The sequence below is a fragment of the Rhinatrema bivittatum genome, chromosome 1 (assembly GCF_901001135.1).
Source record: "Rhinatrema bivittatum chromosome 1, aRhiBiv1.1, whole genome shotgun sequence".
NCBI lineage: Eukaryota > Metazoa > Chordata > Amphibia > Gymnophiona > Rhinatrematidae > Rhinatrema > Rhinatrema bivittatum.
The window spans coordinates 197,671,072-197,694,975 of NC_042615.1; the positions used below are offsets into that span (position 1 = coordinate 197,671,072).

Genomic DNA, 23,904 nt, shown 5'->3' on the forward strand with positions numbered 1-23,904 from the left:
AAATCCAGGGAGACTAAAAAACCCCTTGTGTTATCCTCTCCTGCAGTCTGTATATAAATATGCGAAATACTGAACAAATAATGTCTCTATATCAGGACCAGTATATTTAATCTCACCCATGGGCATCCGGATTCCCTTAATAGTAGATCTGCAAGCCTTTTTTTTTTTTTTTTACCACTCTTGCTAATAGTGCAGCCAGCTTATTCCAGTGCTTGTAGAATTTTAATCTGGTATACTTTAGGGCTTGACTGACTTTCCCCACCCCTAAAGATTTAAGCTCTCATTGCTTATTCTCAAGTAATTTATACATTTATGTTGGGCTTCCAATTTTTGTATATCCAGTAATAAGGCATTTACTTTCTGTCACCTTTCCCTCTGGAGAAAGCTCATTTATCCAATAATTTTACCCCTGAGAAAAGCCTTAAAAGCCTCCCATCTGAGCGTTGGCGTGAAATCCGCCTCTGGGTTATGTAAATTGTACTCCTCTATAGCATCTCGGAGCAAGGTAGGGAAATGTTTGTCCACAGGAGAGAAGTGGTAAACTTCCAAGTAAGTATTTTAGGTTGATGCGCAGATAAAGAGACAAAAATCTCCACTGGGTGGTGGCCTGAAAGGGCACAGGTCAGAATATCACTACTAAGAATTTTGGTTAACATTTTGGAAGTTCACAGGAAGAAGTCAAGTCTACTATACATATTGTGCCGTGGTGAAAAGAAAGTACAGTCTTGTTCTTTGGGATGCTGTAATCTCCAGATATCTGTTAGTTGAAAGCCCTCTAAATAGCAACTACAGGAGAGGCCTGTAGTTGCCTTTGAAGTTCTCTTCAAGTCCAGGCCCATCTTGGTGGTTCCTCTTATTTCCTGGCCTGTTTTCTCCTGGGCCCACCACAGCAACTCTGTTCAGGCCCAGACTTACAGTACTAGAACTGACTCCTACTAGGCCTGGACTCGCCTGCTACAATGGCTCTCTTCAGAGCCAGATCTAATAGTCCAGGTCTACCACAGCAGCTCATCTTGGAAATGGGCCAGCAACAGGTACATTTTCCACCTCTGTATATGTGAGACTTCACAGATTAGGTCAGTGAAAAATACTTAAACAGAATTCACCACTTGCAGATGAACTGAATGACGAGGAGGACCATTTTCATACTCCTTGTGGTGCTTGCAGTCCCAGGAATACAAGACCACAAGCTCATTTTCAAAGGAAAACTTATTGTGGATTTTATATTTGAAAATGTAGTCAGTGTGCATAACACGAGTGCAAAAGTACTTGGGTACTTTGCACCTACATGGGGATAGCATGCACCAGAAAGTATATGCAGAGATTTGAAAATGAAATCTCTTCATGTATTGTCACTCTCCTGACCCAGTCCTCTTCTATGATACCAAAACTATAAATGTTGTGAATAGCACGAATACTCATACCTTCATTGAGAGGGGGAATATTCAAAACACATTTTTCTGCATATAAATGTGTGTCTAACAATGTAAAAAGCTTTGAATACTGCTCCCTATATAAGCAGAGTAAGAAAGAAGTCTGGTTATAGTTTTAGTTACGTGTCTCTCCTCATACACGTATTCTCTCGCTCTCCATAGACATAAGTGTATGATATGGACATGAACTTGGTAAAAGATGTGTAAGAGTGGGATGCTGTACTTCTTGCTGTTCCAGTATAAGGTGTTACATTCTCTAGTCAGTATGAGCTGAGATGTTTCAAAAGGCTAGAAAACTCCAGAACTGAGACGTTTGTTTGAGGGGACTGTGGAGAAAAGATGGTGTCTCAAACTTTGAGCTCTGTGACAACAATTTTCAAAGCAATTTCTGTAGGTAAGAAGCATTTTACCCATGTTATTCAGCTGTCTGATAAATGCCCTTACTCAATGTAGAATAAAGTGTGCACTTTTTGGTACATTAAATAGGAATTGTCAGGAACATATTTAGGTCGGGGAGGAAAATTATACATGTAAATTGCATTTTTTTTCTTTTTAATTTTATTTTTCTTAATTTCATCACAAACAAGCAAGAAAACTCTTACTTCTGAAAATAAAATGATATCTCAAGCAAATATAACATGAAATAATTATAAAGAAACTTCTTTTCTAGTTACATCATTTTTCTTAATGGAAAAAATGGCTGGAGGGGCCAGTATACAAGAGGAGAATATCAGGAAACAAATTATAGGAATAAACTTAACGTGCCTGGCAGATACATTTTATTGGATCATCTAGGGACCTACTGTTCCCCAGGATGTGCTGGTACTATACTCCTGGAATTTAGAAAATATTTTAGTTGCTCAGGGAAGAAAAATACAAAACATTCATTTTGACCATGGATTACACATTTACATGGGTATCTTAAGATAAATGTATATCCCAATGCTATCACCTGGGATCTCATTGAAAGGAAATCTCCCCTCCTAACTTGGGTCACCCTTGCAAAATCTGGATATATACATACTGATTGACCATGAAAGGTAGAAGAGATATTTTTAAAATACCTCTTCATGACTTCATTTAAATCTTATTTATTTATTTATTTAAGAATTTTTCTATATTGATATTAGGGGCGACATCACATCGGTTTACAGCACAACTATAGAATGGCAATTATAATAAACAGGTAAAAAAGGGGGTGGTATTATATAGGAACTGAGAAATAGCAATGAAGGAGATAATATGAACACAAAGGGCTGCTTGGAAACAAGTGCTTCTTGTTCCATAACAAAAGAAACAAGAAGAGTAGATCGCTCAATGTCCTCAACAGCCGAGTCCTCCAGAAATTGGGTTAAATTGGAAATAGCTTCAATATGACCGTCTTTAGGAAGACTGTCTTTACTGACACCAGGAAGGAAAAACACTTTATTTATTGAAGGAATCTTCTCCATTTCGAACCCAAGAATTTCATGAAAACATTTTTTCAGAGTGCTGTATATATCTTCCCCCAGCACCCTGGGTAAATTCAAAAAGCGCAGATTCGAGGGCCTAATGTGGTTTTCAAGGAATTCCAACCTCCGGGAACAAGTCCCATAATCTTTAATCAGCTTTAGGTTACAAGCTTGGGTTTGAGATATAACCTGTTACGAGGACACCATTTGATTTTTCAAGTCTTGAATTTGACCTTCATATTTTGCATTCTGGGAATTCATATTAGTTGTTAAGGTCTCAATTTTGTGTTGACAATCTTTCACTGAGCTTCCAAAACTTACTATAAGGTCCCATAACGCTTCTAATGTTACAATGGCTGGTTTAGGAGGGGGTTGAAAGCACTCACCCCCAATACCAGCTGAAGCCTCTCCTGAAAGTCCCGCCTCCACTTCCACAGTTCTTCCTTCCCACTCCTCCTGAGCTTCCACAGGAGACAAGGAAACCACCGGAACTACAAATTCAAAGGGCAAAACTGACTCCAGCAAGCTAGAAGAAAGCTGGAAACTCGGCAGCAAACCTCCACTCTGACCCCTGGCTGCCATCGCAGCAGTGATGTCATTATCCTGCGCTGCAATCCTGAGAGTAGGGACAATGGGTACTGGAGCCGGCAGTAAGTGCAGATCCGGGGGACTCAGCGTGGTTTCCCCAGGCGACACCGGTAGTCGCAGCGAGGACAGGTACCCCCCTCTTTTTCTGCCAGACCAGAAGCAAAAGTTGTTATAAGATGCTGTCCTAAAGGTAATGTGGTGTCTGGGGGAAGACACGAATTTTGCCTTTACATTTGGAAGGCATTTCCAAAAGAAATAAAGATTGTAAGGAGAGCATTCCTCTGCGTCTGTCATGCCGCCATCTTGGCCCCCGATTTACATCTCGTAAATTGCATTTTTGTATCTACATATGTACTTTTCAAACAGAATTGCACCTGCAAATGGCCTTGTGTACTTTGCATTTGTGGCAATTTTCAAAGAGAAAACCCCATCCCAAATGTACTGTACCCTGATATAGGCTAGATATCACATATGATTGCATATAGGCCAATTTTCAAAGGATCTAAGCAGATAAATGTAAGTGTTAGTGCCTAGATCTGGAAAATTGTATTTATATTCCAAAATTTAGGACCCAAAATTTACAATGCATCTTAAAAGTGAATGGGGCTAGGGGAGGCGCTAGGTTGGGGGAATGAAGTTAGATGCTCAGCACTAATTTCCAGTCCTGGGCGCCTAACTTAGGATTCTAAAGTTAGGAAACCAGTATCAAGCATAAATTTAGGTGCCTATACAGTTTCAATTAGGCCCCTATATTCAGCCCAAAATCAAGGGCCTAAAGTTGGCTGAATAGAAGCACATATTTATTTATTTACTTTAAATATTTGTCGTCCACCTATATCAGAATATAGTGTGCTAGGTAATTTACAGGTCATTAAAATATACATTAGCTACCTAACTTAGGCACCTGAATTTAAGCTATGAGCATCTTATGAATATTGAGTATATAAGGCTGAAACAAAATGAGTGCCAGATAAAAAGAAATGTAGGTCTAAATTCCTATCTTAAGAGCAATATGCTTGATTCTGTTGATTGGGGTGGAAAACTATTTAGAAAACAAGGCACTGGAGGGTTTACTGATTGGAGTGGTTGGACTGCCACAGTCTTTTCATGATTTTTGATAACAAGGGATGGAGAAAGATCGGGGACCCTTCTCTCTGCTGGTAAAATACTGCAATGGCACTAAGATGAACCTTAACTAAAGAGATTGTAGGGGATACCAGAAGTTTTATTACTAAGCAGCAAAATATGATTTCTGATTCACAAAATAGTTGCCGACCTGTGTTCTAGTAAAAGATTGCAGAGATGATGAACTTTGTCCAGAATAGTAACAAGTGGCTAAGTTATTTGCTCTGCCAGCACAGCTGTTTAACAAGGCCCTTCTAAAGGAATAACAACTTCTCTCAGAAAACAGAGGTTCTGAGGCAAACAGTCCAGGTGTCCAAGACCTGCAGCAGAGCAAATCTGCCGGGAGTCAAGATACCCAATCCTGAAAGGGATCAGAAAGATCGGCTTGCAAATGAACTCTGTCACATCCAGATCAAAGCCCTGGTCAAAAAGTCACAAGATCTGATCACGAGGTTAGGTCAGCTCCGTTGTCAAGATATCACAAGACCAGATGTCACATGGCCAGAGATCACGAGGTCCGGGGGGGGGGGGGGGGGGGGCAGCAGTCCAAACTGAAGAAGAGACTACATTTTGTATTCCTGTTTATTATGTATGAGTTCCTATATATGCTGATCCTGGCCTTTAAAAGCAGCAGGGGAGTGGGGACAAAAACAGAAGATGATCCATTAACACCTGAAGACAACACCTGAGCCATTGCTCCCTGTCCTTCCTCATAGCCCAGAGGACGAACTTCAACATACTGGAGGTCACTGCTTGTAAGAAAGTCTCCTGCCTGCTGCATAAGAGCCCAAGACGCTAATCTGAAGTTCTAATCAAACTATTGTTACTTTTCTGTGACTTGCTTTTAAGTTGCCTTTAATATATGAATTTTTTCACTTGCTCAAGCATACTGTTGCTCCATCCCCTTGAGACAGTCCTGTGGTGAAACACGGCTCATGTCGGAATTCGGGACTCCTGCTAGCAACCTTCAAATCTTCTCTTTATAAAAAGTGACACATTTGGTACATTCTCAAATAATAAACCTAGAATCAGACTCTCTAGGGTGAATTTATCTTTATTATGATACCCTTCACTTCCATTTTCTAATAAACCAATATAACAAAAAATCCTTAGTTCAGAAACACAAAATCCTGATGGTCAAAGTACATTGTTATAGATCAAAATATAAAACAAAATATCAAACTGGTTGAGTCATACAAGACCCTGTATATTAAAATACGGCTGAATATAGTTTTTTAAAAAGTTAAAAAAGCAAAGATACTGAACTCTGTGATAAAGAAATACCTAATACCGTGTTGACTACAAAGCTAAAAGCCTGCTGAAATAGAAACGTCTTTAATGATTTTTTTTTTAAATTTGGGTGTTATCAAGCATCCGCAGATGATCTGAAAGGCATTCCAAAATATAGGACTGGCAACAAAGTCCTCTCATGTGTCTCTGCTAAATGGGCAGAGCGCGTAGAGAGTGCCTCTAAAAGCTCACACAGTGCAGATTTAAGCAAACATGTGGGTTTGTGTATACACAGCATGGTACTGACTGAGGAAGATGTATTGATACTTATGAATTAACATTGCTACATTATACTTAATCATCCATTGGACCAGTAAACAATGGCGGGAACAGTACAGAATTGATATGTTTCTGGGTACAGGTACTCATCAAAATTTGTGTAGTGGAATTCTTCATAATTTGAAAAAGCACGGAGGGCATTCGCTGGCAGGCCAAGAAAAATCAAATTGCAAAAATCAAAATTGGTAAAAAGGAGAGCCTAAAGGTTGAGAAGGTTTGAGGTCCAGTGGCCATCCTGAATGGAAGAGCTCTGAAATGAAAATGACTCCCCATCACCACAAACCGCAGACATCATCGATATTCCCCCTTCTGATGTAAATGTACAAATAAGCTTCTGTTGGATATAAGGATGACAGAAACTCTCATCTCACCTCCATTAAGGCTGACCACCTTGAGGCATTGATTGACTCCTTGAAGACACATAATGTGCTTGAAAGTGCCTTCCTTTTTTGGAACCACAAAGTAAGTGGAGTACCTTCCCCTGTCCTCTTCACTGGTTTGAAATGAACCCAGCCAACAAAGATTGCAAAATTGACTCTACCTCCGACCAACAAGGGGAGAAAAAGAAGGCATTTGATACTTATCCTCTGATAATCTCTGTGGCTTTAATTCTCACTTCCTTATCTTCACTGAAAAAGAGCTTACCATTGAATGGTAAGCTCCTCAAACAAGACTTCGAGGCATTATAAGCTGATGAGTGCTTCAACCATAGTAGTCTCAGAGCCATAATCATCACGGCAATGGCCTTGGCCAAGGCCTTAATCAAATCATACTGTGAGTCTGTCAGGAAAGCTGCATCTGGTTCCATCCAAACTAATGAGCTCAAATCCAGGGCATCTAAAAGCTGTTGTGCCCATCTCAGCAGAGCTCGGGCTACCCATATCCCACAAACTGAAGCTTGCAAAGCTAATGGTGATGTCTTAAAGGCCTGTTTGGACAGGGATTTCTTTTTCCTTCCATAAGAGTCTGTGAGAGCTGTACACCCTTCCATAGGGATTATGGTCTTGCGAGTAGCAGCAGTGACCAAAGTGTCTATCTTAGAGGCCTTGGCCCTCATCCAGAATGAGATAAAGTTCTTCTCACCTTCAGACCAATGTCAGGGACTTCTTAATCCACAGTAATCGTCTCTCTGATAGGAAAAAAACTTTGGAGATTCCAGTAGCCCTTCAGAATGGGATCCCTCTCATTTGAGATTCTTGGTTTGCTGATCAGAAATCTTAAGGTATTCTAGCACTTGGGATATGACAGACTAACTCCTCTCTTTTAAACAGCAGGACAGAGCACTCCTCCATATCTGCTTTGTGAATTTCCCATTCCTCTTCTTCCAAGACCCATAACAGATTGTTTCTTTTCCTATCCTGAGGTGAACTAGCTGGAAGTAAGGATTTCTCGGAGAACTTGGGAGAAGATCACTCTCCCAAAAAGCGATGTCTCTTCACTGGGAGGGGTGGGGATGAGGAAAACTCTGATTCTCCAAGGAATGCCGAGTTTGGGACACCTCTTAAGAATCAACTATCTTGAATCCTTCAGGCCTGGTCTGCAAGAAAAAGGCCTTGTTCAAAAGTAGCAGAAACTCCAGGGTAAAAGGGACATCCATCCCTGAGTTTCTCACAGGAGGCGCCCCCCATATCTTCAGGAAACAGTTCCGGGGAACATCCCAAGGAAGCAGAGATCGAGGGAGATGGTGTCAGGCTCTCCCTTTTTTGAGTTTGCTGCATACTAAAATGGTGGCATCTCCTGCTAAAAAATTGTCTCCACTGCCAAAGCAGGCCAAACTCTGATTGCCCTATGTTCTCATATTGGGGAACTTTGCTGCATAGGCTGCCCTATGCTTTTCCTCACCTCCTGCAGCTGCTTGTACACTCACTCTCTAGGCCCACAGAGGAACTCCGACAGTGGACTCCATACATGTGGCAATTCCTTCAGTCCTCTATGCTTCCCTTTCTCCCAGGACTCTCCAACCACAGCTGCAACAGCCATCAGAATACAAGCTGACCCATGCAGCCAATCCTTTCCCTGTTTTTTATTTAAAAATAACTTGATTGGCAATTCTGCTCAATACAAAGACCCCTTAAACAGAGAGGGAACACAATCAGAGCCCATAATATCGGAGAAAGCTGAGGTGGGAAGGAAGGAGGGAGAAGAAATCAATAGACAACAGCTTCACAAGAAGAATTTCGACTCCCAAGGAGATGGAGCTTCTCAAGACTAGTCTACTTCCTCACCTTGAGAAGCTACTGGGACCTCCAAAGGAGAGTCAAGTGGGAGCCCTCCAAATACTATACCAGTCCAGATATGTCTGCACATACTGGAGACAGAGAAATACTGACAAGGTTTACTACTATACCCTCTCATGTACTGCAAGTGATGTCATGGAAAACTTGTTGTTTTTGTCTCCTCCCTCTGGCAGGAAGGCATAATCCACTTGACTGGACTAGTATGGGAGGATGACAAGGAATATTGGATTTTTTTTTTCTTCTCCCCTCTTCCTGCAGCCTCTTTTGAGAGGACAGGGAAAAGTCCCAGTTAGTAATGGTGGCTCTTCCCAATGGACCCAGGCCTGTTGAAGCATAGCCTTTTTCCTGTCAGACCCAAGCCCACTGAAGCAGCAGCAGTAACTCCCTTTGGACTGGGCCAGCAGCAGGCTCCAGGCAATCTGGTACCTGGGAATCTCCCAACCCAGCTGTTGATTTTCATGGATTGTGGAAGCAGTGCAGTAGAAACAGTGCTATGTTCTAAGCTCAGCATGAAAATGTTTAAAGACCAGTAATGGAGAAATTCTTTCTGAGAAAATCTTACCTTCTGTAGATACTTGGCAACTAAGGCTCTATGTGCATCTAAATGGTCTTCAGTTCTGACTACATCTCTTTCACATAATCTTTTCTCATACTCCTAAAGCAAAAGAATGAATTTTGTAAGCTGATATTCTTTAGAAACGTATTTGAGATGGAAAGTTAGAAAATACTTTAGAAGCAAAATGCTGCAACAGAAAACAGGGATTGGCACGCTTTGCTTGGATTTATCAAACCTTTAAACCAGCAGTACTCAGAAATATTTATTTATTTATATTATTTTTAGATTCTGCAGTTGGCAGGCAATGTTTCCTTTAATTTTACTGGGGGTGTGTGCAGGTATACACTACTGTTGAGCACAATTTCAGCTGTGAATAGCCAAGTGGTGGTAGAGTTGGTGGGGATTCCTCCTTCCCCATATCCCCTTTAAATTTTATAGGGGAGCAGGAGAAGGAAAATGTACAGTACTAAGCATATAACTTTGCAATTGTGCAGAAAAGGGGAGGGTGAGTGTTCAATGTGTGCTTTTTCTACTCCATCACTGCCACCTACTGCTGCTACCACCAGGGATCCAAGTTCCATGGCTCTCCTCCTTCCTTGTTCTCTCTATTTTCTTCTGCTCAACTTCCATCATCTCTTTAGTGCTATTTCTTTCTCTTAGCTTTTCTCATATCTTTTAGTTCTATCATTTATCCTGGAACTCTCATTCCTTTCCTGTTTTCCATTCCCTCCAATTTCTTCTATTCCTCCATTTTTACGTTATTCCTCATCCCTATGTTGTCTCCCAGCTTACTCTTCCCTTCACCTCCTGCCTCTTTCCCCAGTATTCATCCCACTGGATACAGTTCCCATCCCTCTTAGCATGCAAGCCATAGCTGCTCACTTCCTCTTCTCTCCCAGTACCTGGGAGCAAAAGGCAGAGATCATATTTGATCAACAAGCTCCATTTCACAGGCCACAGCATGAAAACACAACTAATTGGTTGCAGGCAGGAAGAAGAAGTAGAAGGCAGCTGGTAAGGAGAGCAAGATCTGACTCCTTTACCCTCTCTTCACCCTGACCCAGGTCTGCAGGAGGCAAATCACTCATGCTTAACTGATTGGCTACAAGAGGCAGATGGGTGGAAGGACTCTCACAGGTTCAGAAGACATAGGTTGCAGGTAACCACAAAGTGAATTTGGAAGGCAGCCAAGTCCGGACCTTTATGAAGAAAGAGAAGCTGTGTGCAGGAGGTATTAATACTTATAGTACCTGAATGTAATCCGCCTTGATAAACACTTTGAAGTGCCAAAAAGCAGAATAAAAATCTAAATAAATTAATTAATTAAAGTTCTGAGCTGTTTTGCACTGCCCATCTTAGATGGAACATTGTCAACAGATTAAACAAAACAAAATCTTTAAGATCCATCTTTTTTGTTTAGATTTGTATTTCCTTCTAGGTAGATATTTTGGTTTTGAAAGCACCTCATACTTCACCGTTCCCACTATAATTAATCTAAGTTAATCAGGCAATACTATGCTGACCCTCCTCAGAATCATATGCAAGCATCACTTGATATATGTGAATTACAAATACTGTACAACATACAACAGCCAAAAGGTGGCCCTGGAGGAAACTTTGTAAAAATTGTGTGAATTATTAAATAGAATGAGGGTAGAAAAAAAAAAAAGACCAAGTAGTTAAAACAAAAGATAAAGCAACAGAGTCAAGAAATGGCTGGTTGATATTTGAGATACTAGATACGACTATGGCTTTAATTTTAAAAAGTCTTTCCTAAGGAAATTGTGTCACACTTAGAGCAAAGGTTGCCAATGGAAAATATCCAGGTCTCTGTTTCTTACAAATTAATTTTTTCTTGGAATTTCTTTTGAAAAAAGTCAGTAAAGTGATTTTATTGTTTATTTTCCCTCAATATGAAGATTAAATTTCCATTTAAAGGTCTGAAGTTTTGAAAAACTGACAAATGAAGCAGATGTTACAGCCATCTTGTTCCAATATGTAACTTATCACAATATTCTTTTATAAAATGGCTGTAATACATTGCATGTTTTGATTTGTCAGATATATATTATCATGTCAAAATCCTTTGATACGCAGTCAACAGACAAGGCATAGGCCAATGACATGGCAGCTATAAAAGTGGTTGGTGACATCCCAGTGTGCTCAAGCATCATTAAAAGTTTATCGAGATAGATTAACAAATAGGAAAATATTTTAAAATTAAAAAAAAAAAGTTTATAGGGGCAGGCTGGTTTACATTACAGAACATTTTCTTAGTGAATTAACACTTGCCAAAATGTGAGATAAACTGGAACAGATTTGGTTGGTTGCTGCCCTTAGGCACTGATTCAAATCAACTAAAACTTAAACATGAAACCTCACATAAACAAACTGATAAAATCTGGTTTCCTCAAACTCCGAATACCAAGCCGCCTGAAACCCCTACTGACTCTATCAGATTTCAGAATTGCTTTACAATCTCTTATATTCTCTAACCTGGACTATTGCAACTCTCTCTTTCTAGGACTTTCAGCAAGTCACCTTAAACCTCTCAAACTTCTTCAAAATGCAGCAGCCAGACTCCTGACCAGTAAAAGAAAATTTGATCACATTACTCTGACTCTGATTGCTCTACATTGGCTCCCAGTGCAAACTAGAATTATATACAAAGTTCTAACAATAATTCACCATAACCTGGATCCTAATAATGATCTGCTTGGAATAAAATTTTTGGCACATTTTCCTACACATTCTCTTAGATCTCATAATAAAGATTTACTGGAAATACTAACTATAAAAGCTATTACTTACGACAAACAAGAGAGAGAGCTATTCTATAGCAGGCCCTATACCCTGGAACTCCTTACATGAAAACCTTCGAACTACTTCTGACACCAAGAAATTTAAGACCGACCTGAAATCCTGGCTTTTCAACAATACCTTCTAGATCTCTTTGTAACTAAAAGTTCATCCTTAATATTAAGATTTGTTCATTGAATGTCTTTATGTTTAATGTCTTCCTCTCACCCTCATTTGTATTTTTCATCTAACGTATGCACCGTTGTCATCTAGTGATTCTTAAGTGGAATGACGATATATAAAAACCTAAATAAATATAAATATATATTAATGCCATTCTGTCCCCGTCCCCCCCCCAGCAAACCTCCAAGATATGGGGAATACCCCTGGACTGTGGCTCCAGAAGCAATCCTCAAAGTACAATGAGAGTGAGGAATAAGCCTGAACTCATAGATCCCACTGCCTCCCTCCACCTCCATGGAAACCCAGAGGGGCAGAAAATGTGATTGCAGGCTTAGTCCCTGCACTCACTGTCTTCTGAGGATCAACACTGGAGCCAAGATCCAGGGAGAGAAGACAGTGGAAGCAGCAACAGGAGGACAGCCTTTTTAAGTCTATGGCAGGATAGCAGGGCAGAAGGGGGTAGGAAATTTGCTGCCCTCTTCCCCTAAATTTTCCCATCCTAGGCATGGGTCTAACAGATCTGTATATATAAATCCAGGCCTGTTGTTTAAGGATCATAATGTACTTTCTGAGAGCTAAAGACACTCAGTTCTTGGCTACAAGCAAGAAAGTCCTTTGGAGGACAATTTTCAAAGTCATTTATACAGCTTAATAGTGATTTTCAGGTGAAATTGGTTCTCTGAAAATTGCCCTTCCTCAATATAGCTTAAAATACACATATTGTTCTGGGCAGCCTGGGTAGCTGGGCAAACTTATGTAGTAAAAACAATCTGAGGCTAAGATCTTGAAAAAGGAAAATAGGTTCTAACCTGCTAATTTTCGTTCCTGTAGTACCACAGATCAGTCCAGACTCCTGGGTTTTGCCTCCCTTCCAGCAGATGGAGACAGAGAAGGTTTTGCAGGCATTGCCTCTTAACCTGGTGTACCACTTGCATCTCCTTAGTATTACTCAGTACCCAAGCAGAAATTAGAAACCAAAACTTTTAAACACAGCTACTCTAAATTTAACCAGAACAAGCAGGGGAAGAGAATATCAATAAAACTTCAATCAAATATAATTGACCAGATACCACCCGTGCCATTCTTCAGAAATATGCCTTATAAAAGGAAAAAGACAGATCGAATGGACTCTTCATGTACTTTCTAACTCTCCTGGGCGGGACTCTGGACTTATCTGTGGTACCACAGGAACGAAAATTAGCAGGTAAGAACCAATGTTCCTTTCCCTGTACTTACCCAGATCAGTCCAGACTCCTGGGATATACCCAAGCTTCCCTAACGGGGATGGGACCTTGATAGTCCCGCTCAAATGACACTCTCACTGAAATTGCCGATGTCCAAACCCTGGACGTCCAACCGGTAGTGTCTGGCAAAGGTATGTAAAGACTTCCAAGTAGCCACCCTGCAAATCTCTTGCGGCGACACTAGCTGACATTCAGCCCAGGAAGCCACCTGGCATCGGGTAGAATGCGCCTTTAAACCCTCTGGGAGAGGACGACTGCTGTATATATAAGCGGAAGCAATAGCTTCCTTCAACCACTGTGCAATCATAGCTTTGGGGGCTTTCTGTCCCTTTTTGGCACCGCTCCATAACACAAACAGATGGTCCGATAGCCTAAAGCTGTTAGTAACCTTCAAACATCGCAACAAGACTCGCCTTACATTTATGGTCAATACAGCTGCGTGCCCTCCGAAAACTCAATATATATCACACCACAAATCAGAGGTCCTAAAGTCATTATCCACACTTAATTATCATTTATTGACAAAATATTTATTGTAAATACATTCCATTTGACTGTTCTTATATTACCTACTAGGACCCTTACCAAAACACTCTAAAATCACACTCATGCTTTACCCTAAAATACCTTCATTCATACCACACATATCACATTCATTCCCCACTCATTCTATACATAAAATATATAAAGTGCTAGAAATTCCTTTGCATCTAATGCAATTACAATACCTCATACATCATTTTTTTAATACTTATTTGACAAACTAACCCCCCATATACTTTTAAACATATGATGTGAATTGCTCTTATATTACTGTAAATTGGTCTAGTCCTGCTATAAATTGATCTTGTCCAACGAGAGCCTCGTTTCACCCTGACACTTAGGGCTTCTTCAGGGACGTAGTTTCTTTTAAAATCTAGAATACATGGGAAATCTATCATGGCTGTGAAAGATTTGAGATAGAATAAGAGTGTGTGATACGATGCCTGAAGATAGTCAAGCAGGCATACGTATATTGAAGTGCCACACACACTATTGTTTGGAAGCAGTTCTATATTGGAGAGACCCAAGGACTACAGTCAAGCTGATTTGTGAATAGAGTGAGAAATAAAGAGAGTGATTGTGAAAGTTTATGATATATGAAATGACACAATACCATGTAATGGAGCTATTGAGTATGAACATGTATGCTAGATTTTAAAAGAAACTACGTCCCTGAAGAAGCCCTAAGCGTCAGGGTGAAACGAGGCTCTCGTTGGACAAGATCAATTTATAGCAGGACTAGACCAATTTTGTCAATAAATGATAATTAAGTGTGGATAATGACTTTAGGACCTCTGATTTGTGGTGTGATATATATCGCCTTACATTTAGCCACCTCAATTCCTTAGCATGAGGAGAACCAGCCTCCAGATTCAGAAAGGCGGGAAGTTCAACCAACTGACTCAAATGAAAGGCCAACACAATTTTTGTAAAAAGGAAGGAACCATCCGTAACGAAACCCCCGAGTCCGAAATTCGCAGGAAAGGGCTTGAAGTTCCTACACTTTTCTAGCGGAACAAATAGCCACCAAGAAGACCACTTTCAAAGTGAGTTCCTTTATGGTAGCCCTCTTAATAGGCTCAAAAGGTGAGGCACACATACTAGATTGAGGGTCCAGGAAGGTCAAAACTTAGGAACAGGGGGACACAAATGGTTCGCTCCCCGGAGGAAACGCACCACATCCGGATGCAGCGCTAGGTATAACTCAGAGACCTTGCCTTGTAAACAACCTAGAGCCAAAACCTGAACCTTCAAGGAACTGACGGACAGACCTTTTTTCAGACCCTTCTGCAAAAAGGCCAGAAAGCCAGAACCTGCACCAAGACTCAAAAACCTTCCAAACCCTGACATAGGCCAAGGAAGTAGAGATCTTGCAAGCCCTCAGTAGAGTAGAAATTACATCCTCCAGATATCCCTTCTTTCTCAACTTTTCCTTTCAAAAGCCAGGCCACTAGATAAAAGCGATCTACTTGATCCAAAAATATAGGACCTTGACGCAGAAGGGTCTGCAGATGGCCCAGCCTCAGAGGACTGCCTACTGCCAGATTGACCAGATCTGCAAACAAGGTCTTCTTGGCCACTTGGGAGCCACGAGAATCACTCGCCCGGGGTGAATCTCTATTCTCTGCAGCACCTCACCCACTAGAGGCCATGGAGGGAAAACATACAGTAGAACTTCGTGAGACCAGAGCAGGACCAGAGCATCAACGCCTTCTGCTCCGAATTCTCTTCTGTGAATGAAGAAGCTTGGCGCCTTGGCATTCCTCTGTGTTGCCATCAGATCCATGTGAGGTCTGCCCCACCTGCAGAAGATGAGAGTCATTGTTTCTTCCAATAGCTCCCACTCTCCTGGATCCAACTGTTGTCGGCTGAGGAAATCCGTTTGCATGTTGTCGGACCCCACTATGTGCAACGCTGCTATTGAGGCTAGAAGATGTTCTGCCCAGGATATCAGCATCTCCACTTCTAGAGCAACCGCTTTGTTCTTGGTCCCTCCCTGGCGGTTGATGTAGGCAACCATCGTGGCATTGTCCGAGAGGATTTGGTCAGCGCAGCTGCACACAAGTGGAAGAAAATGCAGGAGCACCAACTGTACCGCCCTCGTCTCCAGATGATTGATGGACCAGGAGGCTTCCTCCGTTGATCAATGTCCCTGCACTAATTGAGACTGGAATCAGTAGTCACGACTATCCACTGAGGAACCTCGAGATCCACCCCTCGGATCAAGTGGTCCCAGCAAAGCCACCATGACAGACTGGATCTAGCAGACTCTGTGAGCGGGAGGGAACTGCTGTGACCTGGGATCCCACTGGGAAAGAAGAACTCTCTGAAGCGGTCTCATATGTGCAAACGTCCACGGCACCAGTTCCAAGGTTGAGGCCATGGAACCGAGGACCTGCAAGTAGTCCCAGACCTTGGGAAGATGAATCTCCAAGAGCCTGTGCACTTATGCCTGCAACTTCGAAATTCGCTCCTCCGTGGGAAGACTTTTCCTGCATGGGTATCGAACCTCGTGCCCAAGAATTCCAAGACCTGCGAGGGCGAGAGATGGTTCTTAGCTAGATTTACCACCCAGCCCAAGGACCTCAGGCAATGTAACACCACATTCACATTTGATGGCAAAGAGCTTCCAACTTCGCTCGGATGAGCCAATCATCTAAATACGGGTGAACCAGGATGCCCTGTCTTCTAAGCATTGCCGCTACGACCACCATGACCTTGGTGAAAGTCCTCGAAGCTGTGGCAAGACCAAAAGGCAAACTACAAAACTCAAAATGTTCCCCGAGAATCATGAACCTCATAATGATCCCAGTGAATATCGATGTGTAAATACGCCTCTGTCAGGTCCAGGGACGCCAGAAATTCCCTGCTTCGTATAGCTGCTATGACCGACCTCAGAATTTCCATCTGGAAATGGGGCACCTTGAGAATCACGTTCACCTTCTGTAAGTCCAGGATGGGGCAAAAAGTCTCTTCCTTCTTTGGCACCATGAAGTAAATGGAATAATGTCCTGCCCCCACTCTTCCAGGGGAACGGGAACAATGGCCCCCAGCATCCTTAGGCTTTTGGATGGTCTGGCAAATGATAATCTTTGCCGTGGCTATACAGGGAGAGACCAAGAATAGGTTTCTTAGAGGCTAGGCAAATTCTAACATGTAATCTTTTTCTATCACACTTAGAATCCAACGGTCTGACTTGATCTTGACCCACTTCTTGTAAAACAGGGCCAATCGACCCATGATGGTTGGCGTGGGGCGTGGGCCAGCCAGTCCTCATTTTCAGGATTTGGGCCCACTTGGCCTTTGGCCTAAGCCCTGAGCCCTCACGAGTGGTCCGATGGCTCCGAAAGGACTGGGGTCAGGATTAAGATCTTCCCAAGGCCTGCCTTTGACTTGCCCCCGGAGCTCTGTTCAGATGGAAACATCTTTGGTTCTGAATCGAGAGCAAATTGACTGAAAATCCTTGGATCCTTTAGGCCTGTCTTCAGGCAACTTGTGTACCTTGCTGTTGCCCAGGTGCTTGATCAACTGCTCTAGGTCTTCGCCGAAAAGCAACTTCCCCTTAAAAGGGAGAGCGCCCAGCTGCGCTTTTGAAGAAGCATCAGCTGACCAGTTGCACAACCAGAAGAGCCTCCTGGCTGAGACCGCGGACACCATGCTTCCTGAAGACATGCGGATAAGCTCATACATGGCATCAGCCCGTAGACTGCTCTCCAGGTGATGTATTGTCCTCTTGCACTGAGGATAAGTCTCCCAGGGCTACTGCACAGGAGGGAAGGGTTAGGCTGGCCTTCATAGTTGGTGATTCGATTATTAGAAATGTAGATAGCAGGGTGGCTGGTGGACGTGAGGACCGCCTGGTAACTTGCCTGCCTGGTGCAAAGGTGGCAGAGCTCACGTGTCACTTAGATTATAGACAGTGTTGGGGAGGAGCTGGCTGTCATGGTACATGTAAGGCAGCAACGACATAGGAAAATGTGGAAGAGAGGTTTTGGAAGCCAAACTTAGGATTTTAGGTAGGAAGCTGAAATCCAGAACCTCCAGGGTGACATTCTCTGAAATGCTTCCTCTTCCACGTGCAGGTCCAAAGAGGCAGGTAGAGCTCCAGAGTTTCAATGCGTGGATGAGATGATGGTGCAGTGAAAAGGGATTCAGCTTTGTAAGGAACTGGGGAAACATTTGGGGAAAGGGGAGACTTTTCCGAAAGGATGGGCTGGAAGATGTAGTAGGCCAGATTGACAAACTAAAGAGTAGCAAATCACCTGGACCGGATGGTATGCATCCTAGGCTCCTGAAGGAACTCAAAAATGAAATTTCTGATCTATTAGTTAAAATTTGTAACCTATCATTAAAATCATCCATTGTACCTGAAGACTGGAGGGTGGCCAATGTAACCCCAATATTTTAAAAAGGCTCCAGGGGCGATCTGGGTAACTATAGACCAGTGAGCCTGACTTCATAACTGGGAAAAATAGTGGAAACTATTCTCAAGATCAAAATCGTAGAGCATATAGAAAGACATGGTTTAATGGAACACAGTCAATATGGATTTACCCAAGGGAAGTCTTGCCTCACAAATCTGCTTCATTTTTTTTGAAGGGGTTAATAAACACTTGGATAGAGATGAACCGGTAGATGTTGTGTATTTGGATTTTCAGAAGGCGTTTGACAAAGTCCCTCATGAGAGGCTTCTAAGAAAACTAAAAAGTTATGGGATAGGAGGCGATGTACTTTCGTGGATTACAAACTGGTTAAAAGACAGGAAACAGAGAGTAGGATTAAATGGTCAATTTTCTCAGTGGAGTGCCTTAGGGATCTGTACTTGGACCAGTGCTTTTCAATATATATATAAATGATCTGGAAAGGAATACGACGAGTGAGGTTATCAAATTTGCGGATGATACAAAATTACTCAGAGTAGTTAAATCACAAGCGGATTGTGATACATTACAAGAAGAGCTTGCAAGACTGGAAGATTGGGCATCCAAATTGCAGATGAAATTTAATGTGGACAAGTGCAAGGTGTTGCATATAGGGAAAAATAACCCTTGCTGTAGTTACACGATGTTAGGTTCCATATTAGGAGCTTCCACCCAGGAAAAAGATCTAGGCATCATAGTGGATAATACTTTAAAATCATCGGCTCAGTGTGCTGCAGCAGTCAAAAAAGCAAACAGAATGTTAGGAATTATTAGGAAGGGAATGGTTAATAAAATGGAAAATGTCATAATGCCTCTGTATCGCTTCATGGTGAGACCGCACCTTGAATACTGTGTACAATTCTGGTCGCCGCATCTCAAAAACGATATAGTTGCGATGGAGAAGGTACAGAGAAGGGCAACCACAATGATAAAGGGGATGGAACAGCTCCCCTATGAGAAAAGGCTGAAGAGGTTAGGGCTGTGCAGCTTGGAGAAGAGATGGCTGAGGGTGCATATGATAGAGGTCTTTAAGATCATGGGAGGTCTTGATCGAGTAGATGTGAATCGGTTATTTATACTTTCGAATAATAGAAGAACTAGGGGGCATTCCATGAAGTTAGCAAGTAGCACATTTAAGACTAATCGGAGAAAATTCTTTTTCACTCAACGCACAATAAAGCTCTGGAATTTGTTGCCAGAGGATGTGGTTAGTGCAGTTAGTGTAGCTGGGTTCAAAAAAGGTTTGGATAAGTTCTTGGAGGAGAAGTCCATTAACGGCTATTAATCAAGTTTACTTAGAGAATAGCCACTGCTATTAATTGCATCAGTAGCATAGGATCTTCTTAGTGTTTGGGTAATTGCCAGGTTCTTGTGGCCTGGTTTGGCCTCTGTTGGAAACAGGATGCTGGGTTTGATGGACCCTTAGTCTGACCCAGCATGACAATTTCTTATATTCATCTCCCAAGCCATTGCACCAACCGTCGCTGCAATCATAAACAAATCGCTAGAAGAAGGTGATCTTCCGGTCAATCTAAAAGTGGCCACCATAAAACCCATCCTAAAAAAAAAAAAGAACCTAGACCCCGACGACCTTAGCAACTACTGCTTCATTTCGAACCTTTCATTCCTCGCCAAGCTAACCGAGAAGGCTGCCCTTAAACAACTGAATGACCATCTAGATACAAACAACATCCTACACCTAACCCAACATGGCTTCAGAAAAAATCACAGTACTGAAACGCTACTCACCAACCTAACAAACACCATTCTAAGAGGCTTTGACCAAGGACAACGATACATCCTCATTCTACTCGATCTATCGGCTGCATTTGACACAGTAGAACACAATTGCCTAATCTCCAGGCTATCCGAAATAGGTCTAACAGGAAAAACCCTAGAATGGTTCACTTCCTTCCTTCAAAATAGATCGTACAAGGTAAAACTAAACAACTACACCTCCGACACCATCCCTCTTGAAACCGGAGTGCCTCAAGGATCATCTCTATCGGCCATCCTATTCAACATTTACCTATTACCACTCTGCCAACTCCTTTCAGGTCTCTCCATCACCTACTTCCTTTATGCCAACGACATACAGCTACTCATCCCAGTATCAAACTCCATAGAGAACGCACTAAAAATCGCAGCCACAACCATCAACAAAATCAAAATTCTACTGAACCAACTAAAACTTTGCATCAACACCGACAAAACCGAATGTATACTGATCGAAAGAAGCAACTCCAGCGATCACCTGAACCACCCCATCGTCATCGACAACACCCCCCATCAATCTAAAAGAACTCGTCAAAGACCTGGGTTTCTGGATCGACCCTCAACTCAACCTCAAAAAACACATCACCATGAAAACAAAAGAAGGCTTCCACAAACTTTCAATCCTCAAGCACCTCAAACCCCTACTAAACCAAACTGATTTCAGAACCATTCTCCAATCTCTAATCTTCTCAGGCATCAACTACTGCAACTCCCTCATGATAGGTCTACCAAAATCAACTTACACCCTCTACAAATTCTACAAAACGCCACTGCTCGAATTCTCACTGGACCCAAAAAAACTGACCACATCTCACCCGTACTAAAAGACCTACACTGGCTCCCCGTAGAAAAAAGAACAGAATTCAAAGCACTGTCAATTATACACAACTCAATCCACCACAATGACTACAACTGCCTCAACACCCTAATTCAAATGCACCACTCGCAGTCCGCACTAGATCAACCAACAAAGCACTACTCAAAATCCCACCAGCCAACGCAGCCAAACTAACCACCACAAGAAGGAGAGCCTTCTCAATAGCCGGACCTCAACTCTGGAACTCACTACCACCCAGTCTCAGAACCCAAACCAATACCAAGATGTTCAAAAAATTACTCAAAACATGGCTCTTCAAACAAGCTTACAAAGATGGGATTGGATAAACCAACATATAGGACAACCCAGCAGCCCCTCTCCCAATTTTGTCCCTCCCACTCCTTATATTCCCCCCATCTCCTCCAGTCACTCCCACTTCCTTCCCCTTCCAATCACTCTTAATTCTCCTCTTGAACACCCCACTACTTAGTACCCCCACTGAACAACGTACTGATGATTTCAACACCCTTGTTTGGACAAGCTATTGTATCAAATTCTCCTTGATTAATATGTATATATCTCAAGTTTTTTCCTCGCCAACCCATGCGTTTTATATCGATCTCCCGAAATCAATGTATCTCCCCGCTGTAGTTACAAACTTATTGAAGTTGCTCTACTGATTTTTATGTATTTCGTTGTTAAAATGTAAATCAGAGTGAAGGCCTACACTAATACTTCGGTATATAAAAGCCAAAAAATAAATAAATAAATAAATAAATAAATGTTCCACCTGGGCGACAGATCCTTGGCCCTCTGCAACTGCTGCACCCATCGCAAGCTAGCCCATAGCATGAAACTGCTACAAACTGCTGCCCTGATGACAAGGGAGGGTATATCAAATATCCTTTTGAGATATACTTCAAGCTTTTGGTCCTGTAAATCCTTCAGTGCTGCAGCGCTGGCTATTGGAATGGTAATTCTCTTTGTGACCGCAGATACTGAAGCAGCCACCTTCGGCACCCTCAGGAGCTCCAAAGTATCCTCGGGCAACGGATACAGTTTATCCATGGCTCTACTGACTTTCTGGCCAGTCTCTGGAGTGTCCCACTCCCTGACCACCAATTGTTTCACCATCTTATGGAACAGCAAGGTAGTAGCCGGCCCACTCAAGCTAGCCATGACTGGGATCCACCATATCCTGGTCTTGTTCCTCCTGTGGGACCGCGATTCCCAATTCCGTGAGGACATGAGGAATGAAAGGGCCCAGCTCCTCTCTCTGAAAGAGGCGAACTACCTTGGGGTCATCACCTTCCAAAGAAGGGACCTTTCCCAACTCCTCTTCCTGAGGGTCCTGGTCATCTGAAAGTGATGACCAGGACCCTCAGGAAGGATCATTAGGGACCAAACGCTGATCCAAGTCCTCAGAAGACACCACATCTGTAGAGAGCTGCTCTCCCGGCAGTTTGAGCATGCGGATCCTATGGCCACTGCATGCTCCGCCCCTTCAACTTCTTCTTTGGGGGGGGCCACCTAAAGTCCTGTATTTAGAAGGGCAAGATTGTTTGGCTCAATCTTGCATCAATAAAATAAATTCAGGGGAAAAATCTGGATAATTTTGATCATCCCCCCACCAGGGGATCTAAATCCTCCTCCCTGTGCCCATCCATGCCCCCACCCCTGGGGCTCTCTTGGGCTAGAATCTGCTGGGGACAGCGGCAGTGGGAGGTCTCCTCCCTCTACTGCATGTTGTTCCCAGGCAGCAAAAGTATCTAAAATGGCCGCCATTCCCACACTCAGCGGGAACAGGGCTGGCGCACTGCATGAAGCAGCTCGAAAATGTGGAGGGCCGCGCTGCTGCGAAGTGTCTGCCGTTCTTCCCTTTGGCGAACCATCCCCTCCAGGGAGGCAGCAGGAACAAACACTGGACTGCGCCAGCCACGTGTAAATTTCCCCGCAAGCTGTACACCGGCTGGAATGCAGCATGGTTGGCAGCCCTAAAATCGCGCAGCCCACGCCAGCACCCCTTTAGCCACGAGGAGCCCTGGGAAAGAGCCTCTACTTTCTTCGCGACACCCCCAAAGAGGGAAAAATGTGGTCAGGTTGCTGCGATCTGGCTGTCAATCGTCATGCCTCACTTTCCTTTTTATCATTTTCTTTTTTTAAAATAAACTTTAAGCGGTGCAGCATACTTCCCTGAGATAGGCAAGGGCTTCCCTGTCAATGATGGTGAAGAGGGAGGGAGACAGACTGCTAGCTTTCACCCCCAGCGCAGGAATCCCGAGCAAATTTTGGGGTTCCCAACTCCTGCCCATTATCGCCTACTACTAAGAGGGATAATCCCACCAGGTCCTGCCAACCTCCTGGGAGGCACTGCTGCCCAGAAACCTAAAGAAAAAAATGATCTTTTTTTTTTTCCCCGATCAAGAACAGAACTGCAGGTTTTGTACCACCTCCATCTGTTGGAGACAGAGAAATACTGAGGAGATGCAGGTGGCACACCAAGTTAAGAGGCAATACCTACAAAACTTTCTCTGTCTCCATCTTCTGGAAGGGAGGCAAAACCCAGGAGTTTGGACTGATCTGGGTATAACAGGGAATGATTATTTATTTATTTAGTGACTTTTATATCCCACAGTTTCCACAGTGTGTTCAATGCGGTTAACAAAGTAAAACATTCATATTTGTACTACATAAAACAATTTCACAGATTACATTAGGGATTAGGGTCTGGGAGCTATATTTTTAGAGAATTAAGATCAAAAGGGCAGCAGCAGTGGTGTCTAAGTTTTGTTTTATGTGCATTTTAATTATGAGTGTATTACTATACACTGCTTTTATTATTTTTACTAATTATGTGGTATAAAAATGTAATAAATATATACAACAAGCACATATTTAAATGCATTTAAGAGAGGTGTTCCTGGGGAAGTGTTTTGAGCAGAATTGGAAAATAATACATGCAGATAAAATGTTTTAAGTTATTTTCCGTAGAAAATGTTCTTGCACACAAAAAAAGCAGTTGCAAATACCTGCAAGTTCTTTATACTCATGGCAAGTTTTAAAAGTGATTGCACACACAGAAAAACGAGGTGTTGCAGGTAAGAGTGGGCTTAGAGAAATGTTTCAACATTTGGGTTGCGATGGTAGAAGCAGTTGTTTTAG

The 23,904-nt window shown here is 42.5% G+C and overlaps 1 protein-coding gene across 3 annotated transcripts in view; it reads right to left on the reverse strand.

The window, feature by feature from the left end:
- The window catches only part of CC2D2A (coiled-coil and C2 domain containing 2A), a 404,582-nt gene that overhangs the window by 164,543 nt on the left and 216,135 nt on the right, over nt 1–23,904 (reverse strand). For all 3 annotated transcript variants that reach the window (XM_029590744.1, XM_029590748.1, XM_029590757.1), the window contains exon 21: nt 8,966–9,058. In XM_029590744.1, the coding sequence (XP_029446604.1) occupies nt 8,966–9,058 (93 nt within the window). The remainder of the gene's footprint in view (nt 1–8,965; nt 9,059–23,904) is intronic.